This window comes from Chionomys nivalis, chromosome 9, assembly GCF_950005125.1.
Source record: "Chionomys nivalis chromosome 9, mChiNiv1.1, whole genome shotgun sequence".
NCBI classification, from domain to species: Eukaryota; Metazoa; Chordata; class Mammalia; order Rodentia; family Cricetidae; genus Chionomys; species Chionomys nivalis.
Genome location: NC_080094.1, coordinates 5,235,705 through 5,251,998, shown reverse-complemented (window position 1 = coordinate 5,251,998; position 16,294 = coordinate 5,235,705). Strand labels below are relative to the sequence as shown.

The 16,294-nt window shown below is 43.0% G+C and overlaps 1 protein-coding gene across 9 annotated transcripts in view; it reads right to left on the bottom strand.

The window, feature by feature from the left end:
• LOC130881723 (serine/threonine-protein phosphatase 4 regulatory subunit 1-like) overlaps window positions 1-16,294 on the bottom strand; it is an 81,878-nt gene that overhangs the window by 31,545 nt on the left and 34,039 nt on the right. For 8 of the 9 annotated variants that reach the window (XR_009057753.1, XM_057781470.1, XM_057781475.1 and 5 more), the window contains 2 exons: window positions 5,399-5,505; window positions 4,004-4,146 (listed from right to left, as the gene is read on the bottom strand). Coding sequence is in view for 8 of the 9 variants with exons in the window: in XM_057781470.1 (XP_057637453.1) it covers window positions 4,004-4,146; window positions 5,399-5,505 (250 nt within the window). In the remaining variant the exon portion in view is untranslated. The remainder of the gene's footprint in view (window positions 1-4,003; window positions 4,147-5,398; window positions 5,506-16,294) is intronic. The other variant, XM_057781478.1, reaches the window with a different exon arrangement.

The window sequence follows — 16,294 nt, the reverse complement described above, 5'->3', positions numbered from 1 at the left end:
GAACATGGAGATGGATCTGAGGGGGTGGAGGGAGAGAGCACAGATGCAGAGCAGAGATTACTATAGAATCAGACATGATGGGGCTGTAGATCCAACGGTCTGGAACAAAATATACAGCAAAGACAGGCGACAGAGGTCAGGAAAAAGGCAAACCCTTGGACAGTCTCTCATTTTCAAGAATGCATCAAAAGAGAAAGAAAAAGTCAACAGAAGAACAAAAGTGGATGCCCGCACAGTTCACAGAACACTCAGACACATGCCGAGCTGAAGATGGGGCACACGACAAAATTAAAACCAGTGGAGATGATGAAGAAACAGGAGAATGTCTGTGGCCCTCAGACGAGCTTGCTGAGGGCAGAAATCTGTTCTGTTCATCTCTTCATCCCAAGGCACAACACACCAGGCTTGGCTCATAATGGGCACTCAGAAACTGTCAGAACAAATGAACGAATTGAGGAAGCCGCCCCGCGTTATGATCAGACGCGTGTGGGAGAAAATGCAAAGATAATCAAAATATCCATGGCAGGAGAGTGGAAATAGGATGGCTGTTTCCTTATCTGAAAACTCTATTGCGCCCTGTCACACTGTGTAACAGTTAAAAATGACTGTCTGTCCTTTTTTAGAACACCAGATCAAGAAAAACACAAACTAAATTTTTAGAATTTCTTGAAAATAGTGGTAATCTAAACATGGTATGTCATTAAAAATTTAAATACTTTCACCCTTTACAGGAAGTCATCTCTGAAATACACTGATACAAATACAAAGGACAGAGACTTCCTTCACAGCGTTTGTGTGTGTGTGTGTGGGGGGGTACATGTATTCCATGGCGTATGTGTGAAAGAGAACTTTTAGGAGTTGGTTCTCTCTTCCAACCCTGTTTATGAGGCAACCCCTCTTGTTTCTGCCACTGGGCTGCAGACCCCAGGCTGGGTGGCCCTCGAGTTTCTGGGTAACTCTCCTGTCTCTGCTCCCACTACGAGCAGGAATGCTGGACTTACAGATGCGCTCCACTGTATCAAACCTTTCCACATGGCTTCCAAAGACTGAAACTTGGGTCATCAAGTTTGTGTGAAGAGTCCCTGAACAGTCTCCCAGACCCCTTCAACAAAGTCATAGGTACTAAAGTTTCCCCAGTGTCCAACAGCATATGTGCTATCCCTAACCTCAGAGGCTGACACTGTAGGAAATTGGAGCAAGACCCACCTTGAGTCACTGCCCCAAGAACAGGGCATATGGCATGAAGAAAGCAGGAGGGGGCACAGCCACCTGAGAAAGGTCAGGGTGCATGACACAGGGCACTCTCTGGAGAGCAGTAAGACTGATACCACTTGAGGAAGCAGGCCCAGAAGGAAGGAAGGAAGGAAGGAAAGAAAGAAAGAAAATTAGACTTCCCCAAATATACTGAGAGTTTTAAGTTTGGGAACTGGGAATTGGGTGAATATTTTCAATGCATCAGAGTCAGAATGACAAGAGCTACTCCTACTCTTGAAGATAAACCAGCCACAGCAGAGCACTGGAGCCCAGGAGTTCAAGGCCATCCCCAGCAACATAGTGAGTCCTTGTCTCAAAAGAGCAAAAAACTATGCGCTCTATAGATTATGTGCTCTATAGATTATATCTAGGAATGTACATATGCATCTACGAAGAATACATGCAATAAATAACAACTGGAAAAAGAGACAGTGAATTTGAAGGAGACTGGGGAAAGGTAAATGGGAAGGTTTAGAGGGAAGAAAGGGAAGGAAGAAATGTAATTAAAACACAATCTCAGCCGGGCGGTGGTGGCGCACGCCTTTAATCCCAGCATTCGGGAGGCAGAGGCAGGCGGATCTCTGTGAGTTCGAGGCCAGCCTGGTCTATAAGAGCTAGTTCCAGGACAGGAACCAAAAGCTACAGAAAAACCCTGTCTCGAAAAATCAAAAATAAATAAATAAAACACAATCTCAAAAATAAACAAACAATAACACAGTAGATGAAAGCCACTCAGGCTAGTCTGGTATGCCTATTTTCTCAACAACCTAAGGCAGAGGCAAGAAATCCAACGTTAAAGTCAGGCTGAGCAACTTACACCAGAAGTAAAACAAGGATAAGGATGTAGCTCATCCATTGTAGAGTCCGTGTCTAGCAATCAGGAGGATCTGGGTCCCACCCCAGCACCACACACACACACACACACACACACACACCTCAATTTAGTAATGTGGATTAAACACAAACATAACAACTACCACATGAGACTTACACTGTACAAAGTGAAAAAAGAAGATAAAATAGGAAAATGAAGTAAAAGCTATCCTTGATAAAAGTTGGATATACCGATAAACCAATGGGTCATTTTATTTTTAAAAACTGCCATCACTAGAAGTAATGGCTGAGTGCATAGCCAGGAGCACCGTGGTACCCATGTTCTGGTTTCTCATCATTTCCCCAGTTAAAGGAGCATTGACCCTGTGAAGAAGCAGTCAGTTTCAGCTGGAGGAAAACTCTCAAAGTCCACTAGACATGTCAGGAAGATTCTAGAATAGCTCCCACAAGCCAGAGTGAAAAACAATTACCAAAAAGAAGCAATGCCCACAATGATGTGAACACAGTCATCACACTAAAGCCTAGCTGATCTCCATAATTCTGACAGCCAACCAATGACAGAGCCTCAGCGGTCATCTGTAGACAATAGAGGATGCCAACCAATGACAGAGCCTCAGCGGTCATCTGTAGACAGAGCATGACAATTAATTATCCTGGAAACCAGTAAATAAAGGAAGAACATAAAGAACTGATCTCAGCTGTCTATGTGGTCTGCGTTCTCAGACAGTAGGAAAGCTCTTCACTGAAGACTTCTAGGCATTACCCCAGAGAGCAATGAATGACAGAATTCAGGTATCAAATCATACAGCCTCCAAGGAAATAGTGTTCTCCATGAGGACTACTCAGGTCTGCTCCAAGAGATGGGCACCTTCACATTAAACTTCAGATGGCATATTACCTGGAGCCAAGCTCAGCATCCGACAAAGAAGCTCCCAGAGCTTCTATGCTTCCTACTCAACACAGAAGGGAGGTCCCAACTCAGAAGTACCCTTGTGGAAACAGAAAACTCATTTCTGGTTGAACCTCTAGACCCAATGCCCAGTTTATAGAAAACACCTGGAATGAAGGGGCTCTTAAGGCTAGAGATACTACTGCTGATCCAAGGTGGAAAAATCAACAGCACCAATGTCCTGGGCTCTTTAGTTAATACACAGCAAGGAGAGGAGAGAGGCACAGCTTGCGCAAGCTTCACAGACTTAAGAAAATCCATGTGCCAACTTTGTTTGTATTTACACCCAAATGGGTCATCTAGAAAAGTCACATTTCTTGCTATATGTGGTGTGGTCCATAATTCAGCAATGAAGATGCTGAGGAAAGAGGAGCCAGAGCCAGCATGGTCTACATAGCAAGTGGAAGGCTAGCTTGCCTCAAAAACACAGACCCAAACAGAACACACACACTGATGAGAAACCAGGAAGATCTAATTGGCAGAGCTGACTGGGTCAAATAAGGAATGGTAAGTTTTAAAATAACGGTAACTCTCTCTATATATTTTTGTCATGCTAAGGACTAAATGTAGGAATTGTACACTAAGCAAGTGTCTACCACTGATACACACTCAGCTCTTTATTTCTTAGAGAGCCATGCTAAAGCTTTGACAGTTGAGGGAACTACTTTCCTCTGTGACGGTGTCTATCTGGGTGAGATCAACAGAGATGACTGGTGAAGTGGTAACGATGGCTGAAGCAGTAGAAGGTTCATGAACCTCACTTTTATGTTCTATCCATTGGTGTTTGAACACATCCATAATGAAAAGTTAGAGAGAAGAATCCTCTCCAGTAAGAAGGAATACAGTCTGCTTCTCCCGTGAGATGAGAGGACTGATTTCATGCAGTTAGCTCTACCAAGGCTTTTCCTGAGCTATAGATGAACCAGAGAGAGTGTGCTGATGAGACCTTGGTGGGCATGCTCACACCTGCTTGTCTGGATCCACGAGGTACCGCACTATAACAGGCACGAGGTACTGGGAGACCACCATAGGAAAATCCAATCTGCTTTCTTGTAAGAAAGCAACGACGGGCGGGATCTGCTCCATCAGCTCAGTTCGCACTGTGGGCTCTGGAGCAATGGGACAGAGAGTTAGATAAGGAGAAGTCAAGCATCTGACATGGTATATACTAATGGTTTCTAGCTTTGCTTACTGAAATACTTCATCAAGAAAATTAGACAAATGCAGTTTAAAAATCATTTCCCATTTAGAGTATTTATGCTACAGACAGGCTTAAAAAGCTAGTAAGGCACACAGCAATATAAAAACATGAAAGGAAGAGAGGATGACAACTCTATTATAACAAGCCATATACAAATGGAGAAAGGACCGAGAAGTCTGCACGCTGGGCCAGCGTCCAAAAGCCATTACAGCTAATGGCTTCTCTGTCAGACCTATGGGTTGTGCTTATTTAAATTCCAGCCAGGATGTATACATTATAAATAATTCTTTCACAAATGCACTCCCCCACAATCCACGCATCCCAATTATTTCTAAGGCAAAGCATTAAACAAAAGAGCGCTCGAGCTCCAGTACACCACGTTAAATTTAACACAAATATATAATTGCTGCAGCACTGTAAATGGTGATTCATTTCCGAAGAGAATCCATTCAAAGCCTGAGAACGTCCACTTGGGCCTTTTTAAAAGCACCGTGTCACATCCACATGAATATTTCAAACTGATAGCAGAGCTACATGGAAGGCTTCTTTTCTATCTTCAGCTAAAATGATCAAATTCTAAGGCCTCAGATTTCTGGAACTTTCTGAAGCAGCTCGCCATTCATTATGAGTGCAGAGAAGGGGGGCTGTGGGGCAGCTGTCAAGACTGGCAAGCCCACTACTCATTCATCTTCCTCATCTTTACGGGGTGGCGGGGGTGGGGAGGCAGCATCTGCTGTGCTGCAGCGTGCTTTCTTCCAGAATAGCAATCACAGGGAGGCAGAGAGAACAGGAAAAATCAAGATCAGTCCACAGAGATCACAGGTGAGAGAAACTAATGACTGGATTGTTCTAATCCAAAGAACTGCTTTTGATTGGGTATTTCTTAGCAACCAGCACTCTGGCAAAACTCAAGAAATACAAAAGGCCTAACTGCCAGGGCAAATGGCCTTCATCACATTAGTCACTCCGATGTTCCAAAAATAAGGGCAATTTGAGTCATTCTCAAGTAAGACGTCTGTTCTTCGTGACAAAATCCATCCACAGTCAGACACTGTCCAAAGCTCACTGATTAATATGAAGGCCTTTCAATCTTAGCTAGCACTTGTACCATATAATTTTTAAGAAATGTACAAGTAAAAAAGTTACAGAACTGAACAAACCTGAATCTTCTGACAGTCGGACTGCCACCTCCATGACTGCCAGTATGTCCTTGTCACTGTGGCTGACATCCCGGAAGACATCCAGTAGTCCTCTGGCGACAATCTGACTATAGGGACAGAAGAAACCACATGGATGTTAGCTGGCAGGTGCTGACCAAAGGATGCTGCACTGCAGGTACAGTGCTTACATCTAGCAGGAGGGTCATGGAACAAAGAAAAGCCAGCGTCCATCCAGGACAGAGACTACCAAGGACCATCAGAGATGGCCGCTCTAATGCCAATCAAAGTCCTGTAAGAATTGGTACTTTATCTCACAGCCTGCAAGTCGGAATAAACTTGACATAGAAAGCCCTTATTCTCTTTGGTTTATTGCTGGGTTGGAAGAAAACCTTTGGATCATTGAGATTATGGGGGCAAGTAACTAATAAACATCAGTAAGAGACCCAGAGAGCAGCTGCTGGTCCTTCAAGGTCTGGAGAACAAGGTACTACATACAGACAGAAGTCCAGAGATAACTGTTTTAACTAAGGTTCTTCTCTGTTCTGCTGGCTTATTCCCCCATCTTCCCGTGTGATTAATACTAAACAGGATCGACCCATAACACCTGTTTGGAGGGAGCACAAATGCTACAAGTAGGCTTGGTCAAGATAACAAAAGGTGAAGGGTAGGGTCAGTGGGAGCGACTATTTAAGGAGAGGAAAAGCTATCACTGGGCCCTGGGACAGCAGGAGAGCAGTGAGCCAGCCTGCAGCCAAGGAGCAACACAGTGACTAGGGAACCTTCCATACGCAGCGGCCAGCACTAAGTCACATGCCAAACACTAGAGGGTTTCACCATGGGGCTGTAGAGATGGGACTGCTACTACAGTCTAAAAGATACACCTTGTAGGCATCTCAGACACCAGGGAGAAACAGATGGCCATTAAGGTTTCCCTGAGAGCAGGGTAGAGACTTTCCAAGGAGCAGGCCTAAAAACCCAGGAAGTCAATGTGAACTACTCAAGACAAGGAACCGTAAATAAATGTTTTATTAAACATTAAGAAAAAAGCTTAAATTATAAGAAACAATCAAAGAAATCCTCCAAGCAGGAAGAAAATGACATTAGATAGAAATCCAAACTTACATACATGAACAAAAAGGACCAGAAATGATAACCACATATAAAGATTGATCTCAGTATTTATATCTCTTTAAGAAATAATTGTTAAGCAAAACTGAAAATGAATTGTGGATTTATAGCATATATGTCTGTGTGTGTGTTCATGTGTGTGTATGAATATACATATATGTAAAATGGAAGACAAAATAGCACGAAGACCAGGAAACAAAAATGAGAGCATACTACTGTAATTTTATTACATTGTGTAGTAGAAAAATATCACTAATAAGTTAAAGAAACACTGAGACAGCTACTAAAATAACAAAATAATAAATTATAGCTAATAAACTATCAAGACAAACTGAATTCATAAAAAAATTCCATTAAACCAAGGAAAGGCAGATGAAGACCCAAAGGAGAAGAGTGACAAGAGATGAGCTCAAGCAGGATGATGTCAGTTTTAGCAGCAGGGAGTACAAAGAACATAAATGCTCTGAACACTTCAACGAAAACACCAAGCCGCTGGAGTAAACAAGATCCAACTATATACTGCTAACAAGAAACACACTCTAATATACATATGTAAATACATACAGAGTGAAAAACTAAAAGTGGTTAAAGAGCTAGGGTGGCCACCTCAATATCAGAGAAAACACATTTCAGACAGAGAACATCACCATGGATAAAGTCATTTCACAGTGATAAAGGGGTAAACTTGTAAAGAAGATATAATAATCCTAAATGTCTATCTATGTACTAAATAACACAGCTTCAAGCTACAGAGTAAAAAAAAAAATCAATAAAACTACAAGGAGAAATAGATAAAAGTCACGCTGGGAGTCTAGAAATAGGACCACACATACGTCACCAGTGACATACGTCACCAGTGAAATAGGACCACACATACGTCACCAGTGAAATAGGACCACACATACGTCACCAGTGAAATAGGACCACACATACGTCACTAGTGAATTTTCACAAAGGTCACAGGGAAAAACCAGGCTTTTCAAAAATGCTGCTGGAATGTGCAGACACTGGGAAAATGACCCTGACTCTCACTGTGTGCCTTGCACAGAGACTGACATGAAATGCATCAGAAGGCTAATGTTGAGATATTTACCATAAAACGTCCTGAAAGAAAAAGAATCCAGGAAAAAAAGTCTGTGTGAGCTTTAGTTAGCTATATTTCTGAAGCCTCAAAATATACAAAGCATAAAAGAAAATAAATAATTTAAAAATGTCATTAAAATAAAAAACTCTTTCCCAAAATCATACTACTAAGGAGGGTACAGGAGACAAACCACAGAATGCAAGAAAATATCGGACAAAAGAGACATCCAGACCTAGCTTTGAAACTACGTTCATAAGCAATTGCAGCAATGTTATTCAAACAGAAAATAACTGAAAACAACCTGAATAATTATTTGTTGCCAAGCAGGTCAACAAAATGAAGAACTGATATGTTCTACAATATGGATGAACCTTGGAAACAAATTGAGTAAAGAAGCCACAAAAGCCCACAAACAACATGAATATACCTGCTACACACAGTGGAAAGAGAAATTAGGTTAATGGCTGCTTAGGGAGAGGACAAAGGTCACTTGAGCAGAAATGTTCATGACAACAGAGTTTCTTTTGGAGGTGGTAAGAAAATTTCAAAATTCCTTGAAGAATGCTAGACATTCTGTGAATATGTTAAAATCTATCAATATGAAATTTGAAAGTTGTACACTGTATGGTTTGTGTTGAGAGAGGTTTCTGTCCCACCCAGTCCTGTAGCCATTCATTCCCAAAGAAACACACAGAGGTCTACATTAATTATAAACTGGTTGGCCTATTAGCTTAGGCTTCTTATTAACTAATTCTTACATCCTACATTAACCCATAATTCTTGTCTGAGTCAGCCATGTGGCTTAGTACCTTTTATCAGTGAGGCATTCTCATCTTGCGTCTTCTGTATCTGGGTGACGACTACAGACTGAACCTTTCCTCTTCCCAAAATTCTCCTGTTCTGGCCACCCTGGGCATACTTCCTGCCTGGCTAATGGCCAATCAGCATTTTATTAAACCAATACAAGTGACAAATCTTTACAGAATACAAGACCATTGTCCCACAGCAGGATTGTGTAAAGACACTACAGTGGTAAACTCTACTGTATGTGTTAGAATAATATATTGATGAACTGCATGGTATGGCATAATGTAGTGGACATTATACTAAACTGTATGATATATTATCTTGGTCAGTGTTCTATTACTGTGAAAAAACTCCATGATCAAGACAACTCATAAAAGAAATCATATAACTAGGGACTTGCTTATAGTTTCTGAGGTTTAGTCCATTATCATCATAGTGGGGATCATGGCAGAATGCAAGGCACTAGAGCAGTGACTGAGAGCTATATCCTGATCCACAGGTCAAGAAAGAGACTGGGTCTTGCATGGACTTTTGAAGCTTCAAAGCCCACCCCCAGTGATACACCTACTCCAATAAGGCCACACCTCCTAATCCTTGTAATCCTTTCAAACAGTTCCACTCCCTGATGACCAAACATTCAAGCATATGAGCCTATGGGGGCCATTCTCATTCAAACCACCACAGATATGTAATGGACACCATACCAGTAGATTGTCATATGCTGTTTGAGTTCACTGAAAAGCTGTCTCTGGAAGCAGGATTACATACATGTGCATGAGCACACACACACTTCAGACCAATCATTTTTGCTTCAATGTGTCCTCCAACACCTCATGTCCAGGAATGGGGTGACCATATCCCCCAATGGGGTGACCATGCCCCCGAACTGTGGCAGAGGAGAGAACACTAGAACAGCCCAAGAGTAAAACACAGAGCTCCTGAGGACAGACAGCAGAGGCTAAGGGTGCTTGCCTCATGATACAAAAGAGTCTACCGTAGGAAAGAGAGGCTGTGGGTTTAGCCGTGGGGTGGAAGAAGGAAATCCCTCCTTCTAGGACTCTCAATCAGTAAATTTAGTTGACAGCCTCTGCTTCCCCAACTGGTTTCTGCTGGATGTTGTAAGCCCCTGACTTAATAATGTCGCCTTTATATGCCGCAATTTGTTCTCTAACTCAGAAGTCTCTACCTGGACCCTAAACCCTGAGCTGCTGCCTCAGCAGGCTTCTCTAGTCCTTCCTGCCAGAGGCTGGAGCCCCAGTTTATGTTGCCTTTTGTCAGCTCTCTCAACCAGGCTACTCCAGCTGTCCACATGGATGCTCTAACTCCTGACTCGACGGTGTTTCTCTCTCTCTCTCTCTCTCTCTCTCTCTCTCTCTCTCTCTCTCTCTCTCTCTCTCTCTCTCTCTCTCTCTCCCCCCGCTGCCCCTATCTGCTCCTTGTTATCAGTTTCTGGGCCTGTTTGCCCCAGGCTTAATAAACTCACCCACTGAAACAGAAATCAGCTACTGTACATCATTTTCTTGAAAATATAGATATGTAAACTAAAGACTGTCAGACTTTTAAAACTGTAAGACTATAACATATTGTGTATTGATTTGATTCAATCATCAGGAAAGAGTTCACTTCACAAGTCTTTGGGAACACAGACTGCAAAAATCCTGACAGATACCACATAGACAGCATGGATAAGGAGGTGTGTCTTCCTACAGTGCAGGGAGAAGGTGTGTGACTCTGGATTACACTGCCAAAATTTTATGACCCCAACTACCTATGAGAAAGTATCAACCAAACCCAGTTGGAGAGAGAGTGTAGTAGGAGGATGTTTATTTGTTCCCAGCTGCCCAGAACCAAATTAACCACACAGAAACTGTCTAGAATTCCTTTCCAAGTCCTCTCATGTTTTAAGTGGATTTAGCTAGTACAAATTGGAGTGCCAATTTGTTGTAGTAATAAAGTTAAAGCCTTCCTTTATATTTAAACAGAAAAGGGGAAATGGTGTGGGAAGTCTTTCTATCCTATGTGTGTTTTTATTGGTTAATGAGTAAAGAAACTGCTTTGGTCTATAGCAACACAGAACAGAGGTAGGTGGGGGAAACTAAACTGAATGCTGGGAAAAAGAAGGCGGAGTCAGTGAGAAGCCATGTAGCCCTGCTGGAACATCACCTGGTAAGCCACAGCCATGTGGCGATACACAGATTAATGGAGATGGGCTAGTTTTGGATATAAGAGTTAGCCAGAAATACACTTAAGCTATTGGCCAAACAATATTGCAGGGCTGGAGAGATGGCTCAGCGGTTAAGAGCACTGCCTGCTCTTCCAAAGGTCCTGAGTTCAATTCCCAGCAACCACATGGTGGCTCACAACCATCTGTAATGAGGTCTGGTGCCCTCTTCTGGCCTTCAGGCATACAATCAGACAGAATACTGTATAAATAATAAATAAATAAATATTTAAAAAAAAAAACAATATTGCAAATAATATAGTTTCTGTGTGATTATTTTGGGGCTAAGCAGTCAGGAACAAACAAGCAGTCTCCTACAACAAGAGAGTCTATGAATACCTCACTACTATTCTTCAAAAGTCATCAAGGTCACATAAGACCAGGCTAGTCCAATAAATTGTCAAAGATTTGAGGAAACTACAGAGACACAACTAACTGACATGTTACTCTGGGTATAAAGCTGGCATAAGAAAGAGATTGCTGTGGAAAGCTGTGATGTCTGTGGTTAATGAGCCACCATGGACCACAGCTACAGTTAGTAGCTCAGCTTTCTTTCTTTGCTACACACAAGCACACATATTCATGTCTGACATAAACATCAGTGCAGGGTTTCTTGCCTTCAGCACAACTACATTTGAGAGCTGACAATTCTTTGCTGGGGGACCATCCTGTGCATTACGGGGTACTTACCAGCAGCCCTGGATTATATCCACTAGGTGTCAGTAGCATTCCCTGACCCCCAGATGTGACACCCAGATATGTGTCTGAGACACCTTTGGAGGTCTCCTGGGAGCAGACTCTCTTCTGGTTGCAGGCCACTGTACTAGAAGGAGCTGGGCACATGCTATAGAATCTGTATACCCATTAGTTCCATTGTCCATTGCTGTCATCAAACCGTTGACAGAAGCAACTGAAGAAAGGAAAGTTAATTTTGGCCCACAATTTGAAGAAAGAGGCATTATGGCCAGAAAGTGTTGGATGCAGGTCACATGGCATCCACAGTCAGGAAGCAGAGAGTGATAAAGACTGGTGCTCAGCTCACTGTCTCCTTTTACTCAGTTGGGAACCTCAGCCCCTGGAAAGGGGCTTAGGATGGGTCTTCCCAACTCAGCTAATCAACTCAGTCTAGAAAAGCCTTCACAGACATGCCCTGAGCTCTATCTCCTAGGTGACTCTAGAGTCTGTCAAGCTGACCATTATATAAACCCTTACACTACAATTCATCTGCAACTAATTATCTCAAAATCAAAAACTAAAAGATGAAATACAATCACACACACACAGAGAAGACAAAAGAACTACAGTAGGATAGTACTACAACAGCTAGCACTTAAACTAGGATGACAATCCAAGTACTAATGAAGACACAGCATGAGGAGCTGCAGATACTGCTGGTGTCTCAGAAAGTCAACTTCACTTCTAGGTGTCTAGTCAAATGAAATGAAGATGCATCTATCTGTACACAGAGGCTGTAAAACATACACACAAACATCATTCATGAAAAAAGTCCAGTCCATTTTCTGGTGAACACATGTGCAAACCAAAGTCCGGGAATCCCTCATCGGTCCCCCTAGTTCTACTGAAATAAGATGAGAAAACGACAGGAACCATGCCAGAGGCTGTGGGGACCCCAGAATCGGGCGAGAAGAACTGACCATGAGGAACAAACACGGAGCCTGTTGGGTGACAGAGGTGCTCAAGCTACTGTAGTACCAGCTGCATAACAGGGCACACTGAATGCTCAGGGCGAGCAGCTTGCATGGTGTGCACAAATCTACACAAATTGACACAGGCAACCAGACAACAGTGTCAGAGGAACCAACAGATCCCCTCTGCCAAGGGCCTCACTGCACTCAGAGAAGCAAACAAAGTAGACTCACCTACTCCGATTTTCAAGAAAAGAAGACAGCAAATTGAGGATTCAAAGTGAAGCCCTCTGGCCCAGCACAACACAGAAGAAATATGTCAACACAAAGCCTGGCCGATGAGACAGATGCCACCCTGGGGATAAAAGGTTGAGATCTGGCAGCCAGGAAGCTTGGGAAAGTCGAAACAGACACTATGGAGAAAGAAACTTATTACCTTTCCCTGGACCTCATTCACACCAGCCTCCCCAGGGAAATCAAGGAACTAAGATCCCAAATCTGCTGCTCTGGCCACAGAATAGATGAACAAATCTGCATCTGATCTCAAGAGGGCACAAGGGACCTGCCCTCCCTAGGACAGAGAAGAAAGGGATAAGAGAGACCCCAGGGCAGGACAGTCTACTGGTGTAAATACAGATGGAAAGGGCTGCAGGCAGATAACCGGTCCCATGGTAGTGCTTTGGAAAACCTGCTGCTTTCTGTGGCTATGCCCTGGGAGAACACTGGGGATAAAATGAGCCAAAAGCACAGGCTTCAGGACCGTCTCAGTTAGCAAGACTAACAAGACAGGGAAGAACATGGCCTTCTGGAAAGACTGTACCTGCCAGCCAACCAAGCCAAGTACTAAATGATTTGGAGCAGCAGGTGCTCAGCACCCAAGGGAAATTGGATCATTTAACAAGCCACACTGACAGCAGCATTAATGGCAGTGATCTATCCAAGGGGCCAGCCTTCTGATGCTGGGAGAGAATGTTATCTGTGAACATGGCAAGCAGCATTCAAAGCTATTCTGGGGCGTATGGGGTCCGAGGACCACAGGTTGGACTTGCATGATCAAATTAAGAAGTAGAGATGGGTGAACTGTACCAAAAAGCAAGATGTGTTCATATACCTCCCACAGTAAGTATAATTGAAATTTTGAAGGTTATAGGTTCAAGTATATACAAATAAATACAGTACAAAATCAAAAGAAAGCTGGACTTCATGCTTACTATCAGACAATGTGAACTTCAGACAAGGGGATAAAGATTCTATGCAACAAATAAAAGAGCCAACTTAATTTAAAAAAAAAAATAGAACAATGCTAGTAGGGTACACTCCCAACATCTAAACTTCTGAAAGGATAGAAAAATCGATAACGATCCTAGCTGAGGATATGAACACTATTCTCTTCTCAGTAACTACCCACATAGGTGCATAAAAAATAAAGGCTGTGAACAGCTTAGAGGTGCAGAGGGCAGTGGACAGCTCAGAGGTCAAGAGGGCAGTGGACGGCTCAGAGGTCAAGAGGGCGGTGGACAGCTCAGAGGGTTAAGGGCTGTGGACGACTCAGAGGTCAAGAGGGCAGTGGATAGCTCAGAGGTCAAGAGGGCAGCAGACGGCTCAGAGGTGAAGGTACTTGTCACAAGAGTCTTAGTAGAAAGAGAGCCCAGCCCTGCAAGTTGTCCTCTGATCTCAGTATGGGCACTGTGGCATTCAGGCATCTACTGACATATGCACACTAAAAAATCAATTTAGTGCAGTAAATAAATAAATAAATAAATAGCACAAAAAATCTGGAAAATGCCTCCAATCAACTTAACCCAATGGATGTAAATGTATGTCTAAGGCACTCATCCCCAAAACTCTAGAATACAACATTCTTCCAAGAAAAAACACATTTTGAAACATAAATAAGTCAGCAAACTTTAAAAAAAGATATTCTCTGACAACAAAATAAATGAAAGCAAAGATAACAAAGATTTTTGAAAACTGTTTTAAGATTTAAAAATGGCAGAGTGCATTTGTGAACTCACTGGTCAATGGGAAACTCATCAATGGGCATTAGGGACCCTGGTAACAATGGGTCATGTGCAGATCAGCCGGCACAGTGCTTGTTCAGCAAGCGGATAGATGACTTCAAGGCTAGCTTGGGATACCTGATACCATGATACCATATCTCAAACTAAAAATAAACTAAAAGGCAGCTGTAAATATGCCTTATGTTCATTTGTGGGTCAACCACCCAAGGCTCTATTAAAACAAACAAACAAAACTTAGGTGATATCTACACACTAGGATTTGTGTGCCAGATACTTGCAAGAGTCCAAGTATCTGGTGTGCGGTCATCAGCATGTGGTGCTCTCAGAAGTGGACTAGTTAGGAAGCAAGGCCTAGTGGAAGGAAGTTACTGCTGTGGGGATGCAGCCTGGAATGAGACCGCACGATGCCAGGCTCCTTCCTTTCCTGCCCAACTACCATGAGGTGTGCAGCTCCATCATCAACGTGTCCTCCATCATCTTCTGTCTTAAACAGTGGAGTCAACTGACCAGGGAAAACTCCTAAGCCACAGATACATCTTATCTTTACATCGATTCTTCTCACCGTAATTCTGTCACCGTGAGAAAAGCTGACTAAAATTGTACAATATAAAAATGCAAATGCTACCAAAGGAAGAACAACACCAAAAAAGCCCAGTATAGCTTTCTCTTCCTCACACAGGTTTTTATTGGGACATAAAAGAAAACCTACATAAATAGAAAGGCAGGCCACATTTATAGATTGGATTCTCAACACTATAGAATTATGTAGGTGGGCCTTCTATCTATGTGTTGCTTTCACTGGTTAATAAAGAGACTGCCTTGGCCTTTTGATAGGGCAGAAAATTAGGTGGGTGGAGTAGATAGAACAGAATGCTGGGAAGAAGGGAAGTGAGTCAGACACCATGGAGCCAGCTGCCAGGTCAGACATGCTGAATCTTTCCTGGAAAGCCACCACCTCGTGGTGCTACACAGATTATTAGAAATGGGTTAAGCAAGTTATGAGAGTTAGCCAAGAAGAGGCTAGATATAATGGGTCTGGCAGTGTTTAAATGAATACAGTTTCTGTGTACTTATTCTGGGGCTAAGCTAGCCCTACAGGAGCCGGGCATGACGAAAAGCAGGCCTGCCCACAGCTCCTTCTACAATAGAAAAGACAAGGTCCTCCAAATTGGCCAACTGGTGTTATGTTTTGTTTTATTTTGTTAGGATCTGAGGGGCTGGGTTTCAGATCTATGAAGGAGTCTAAAGGACAGAAGCGATCAGCAGTGTCAGAGAAGACCAGATGAACATAATTTTGCACTGTAAGGAACAGGGTTGGTGTTGCATGGCCACCCTGCAGGCTGGCTCCAGTGGAAAACCTGACAGCACCATCTCTAGGTAAAGTGTGAGGCACAGGCAGGCTATGCAATGAGATAAGCGGTCTACAAAGACAACAACATCCACTCAAGCACACACCTCCCCTCAATCCTTTCACACAGGCGCCAAAGGGAAACTGCTGCCCAAGAGTCCAGCACCTGAAACCTCCCTACCCTGTCAACAGGCAAAAGTCAGTGTATTCCAAGAAGAGCTTCAAAAGATGCATGCCCATGCTGAGCACTAAGCCCAAAGCCCCATCTCCTATATAATTTCACATATTTTAAATAAAGAAAATTAAAATTTTTAAGGTGGATACTTGGGACTAAAACTTGGCAGAAAATTAAGATTTCACATGAAAATGAAGATTAGTGACTAGTGTTTGGTGAGGGGGAAGCCATGGGGAGGGACAGGAAGGGCTCTAGGATGCCAGCCACTTGATGTAGCTGGAACTGCTTGACCCAAGGACATGACTGCAGGGTACCGGCCTCATAAGAATGTTTTCGACTCTGTATGTATACTTCATCCCACTTCCTATGTATCATACTTCACAGTGCAAGAAAGCTTTTAAAGATTTCTTTTTTTTTTTGCCGGCAGTGGTGGCACACGCCTTTAATCCCAGCACTCGGGAGGCAG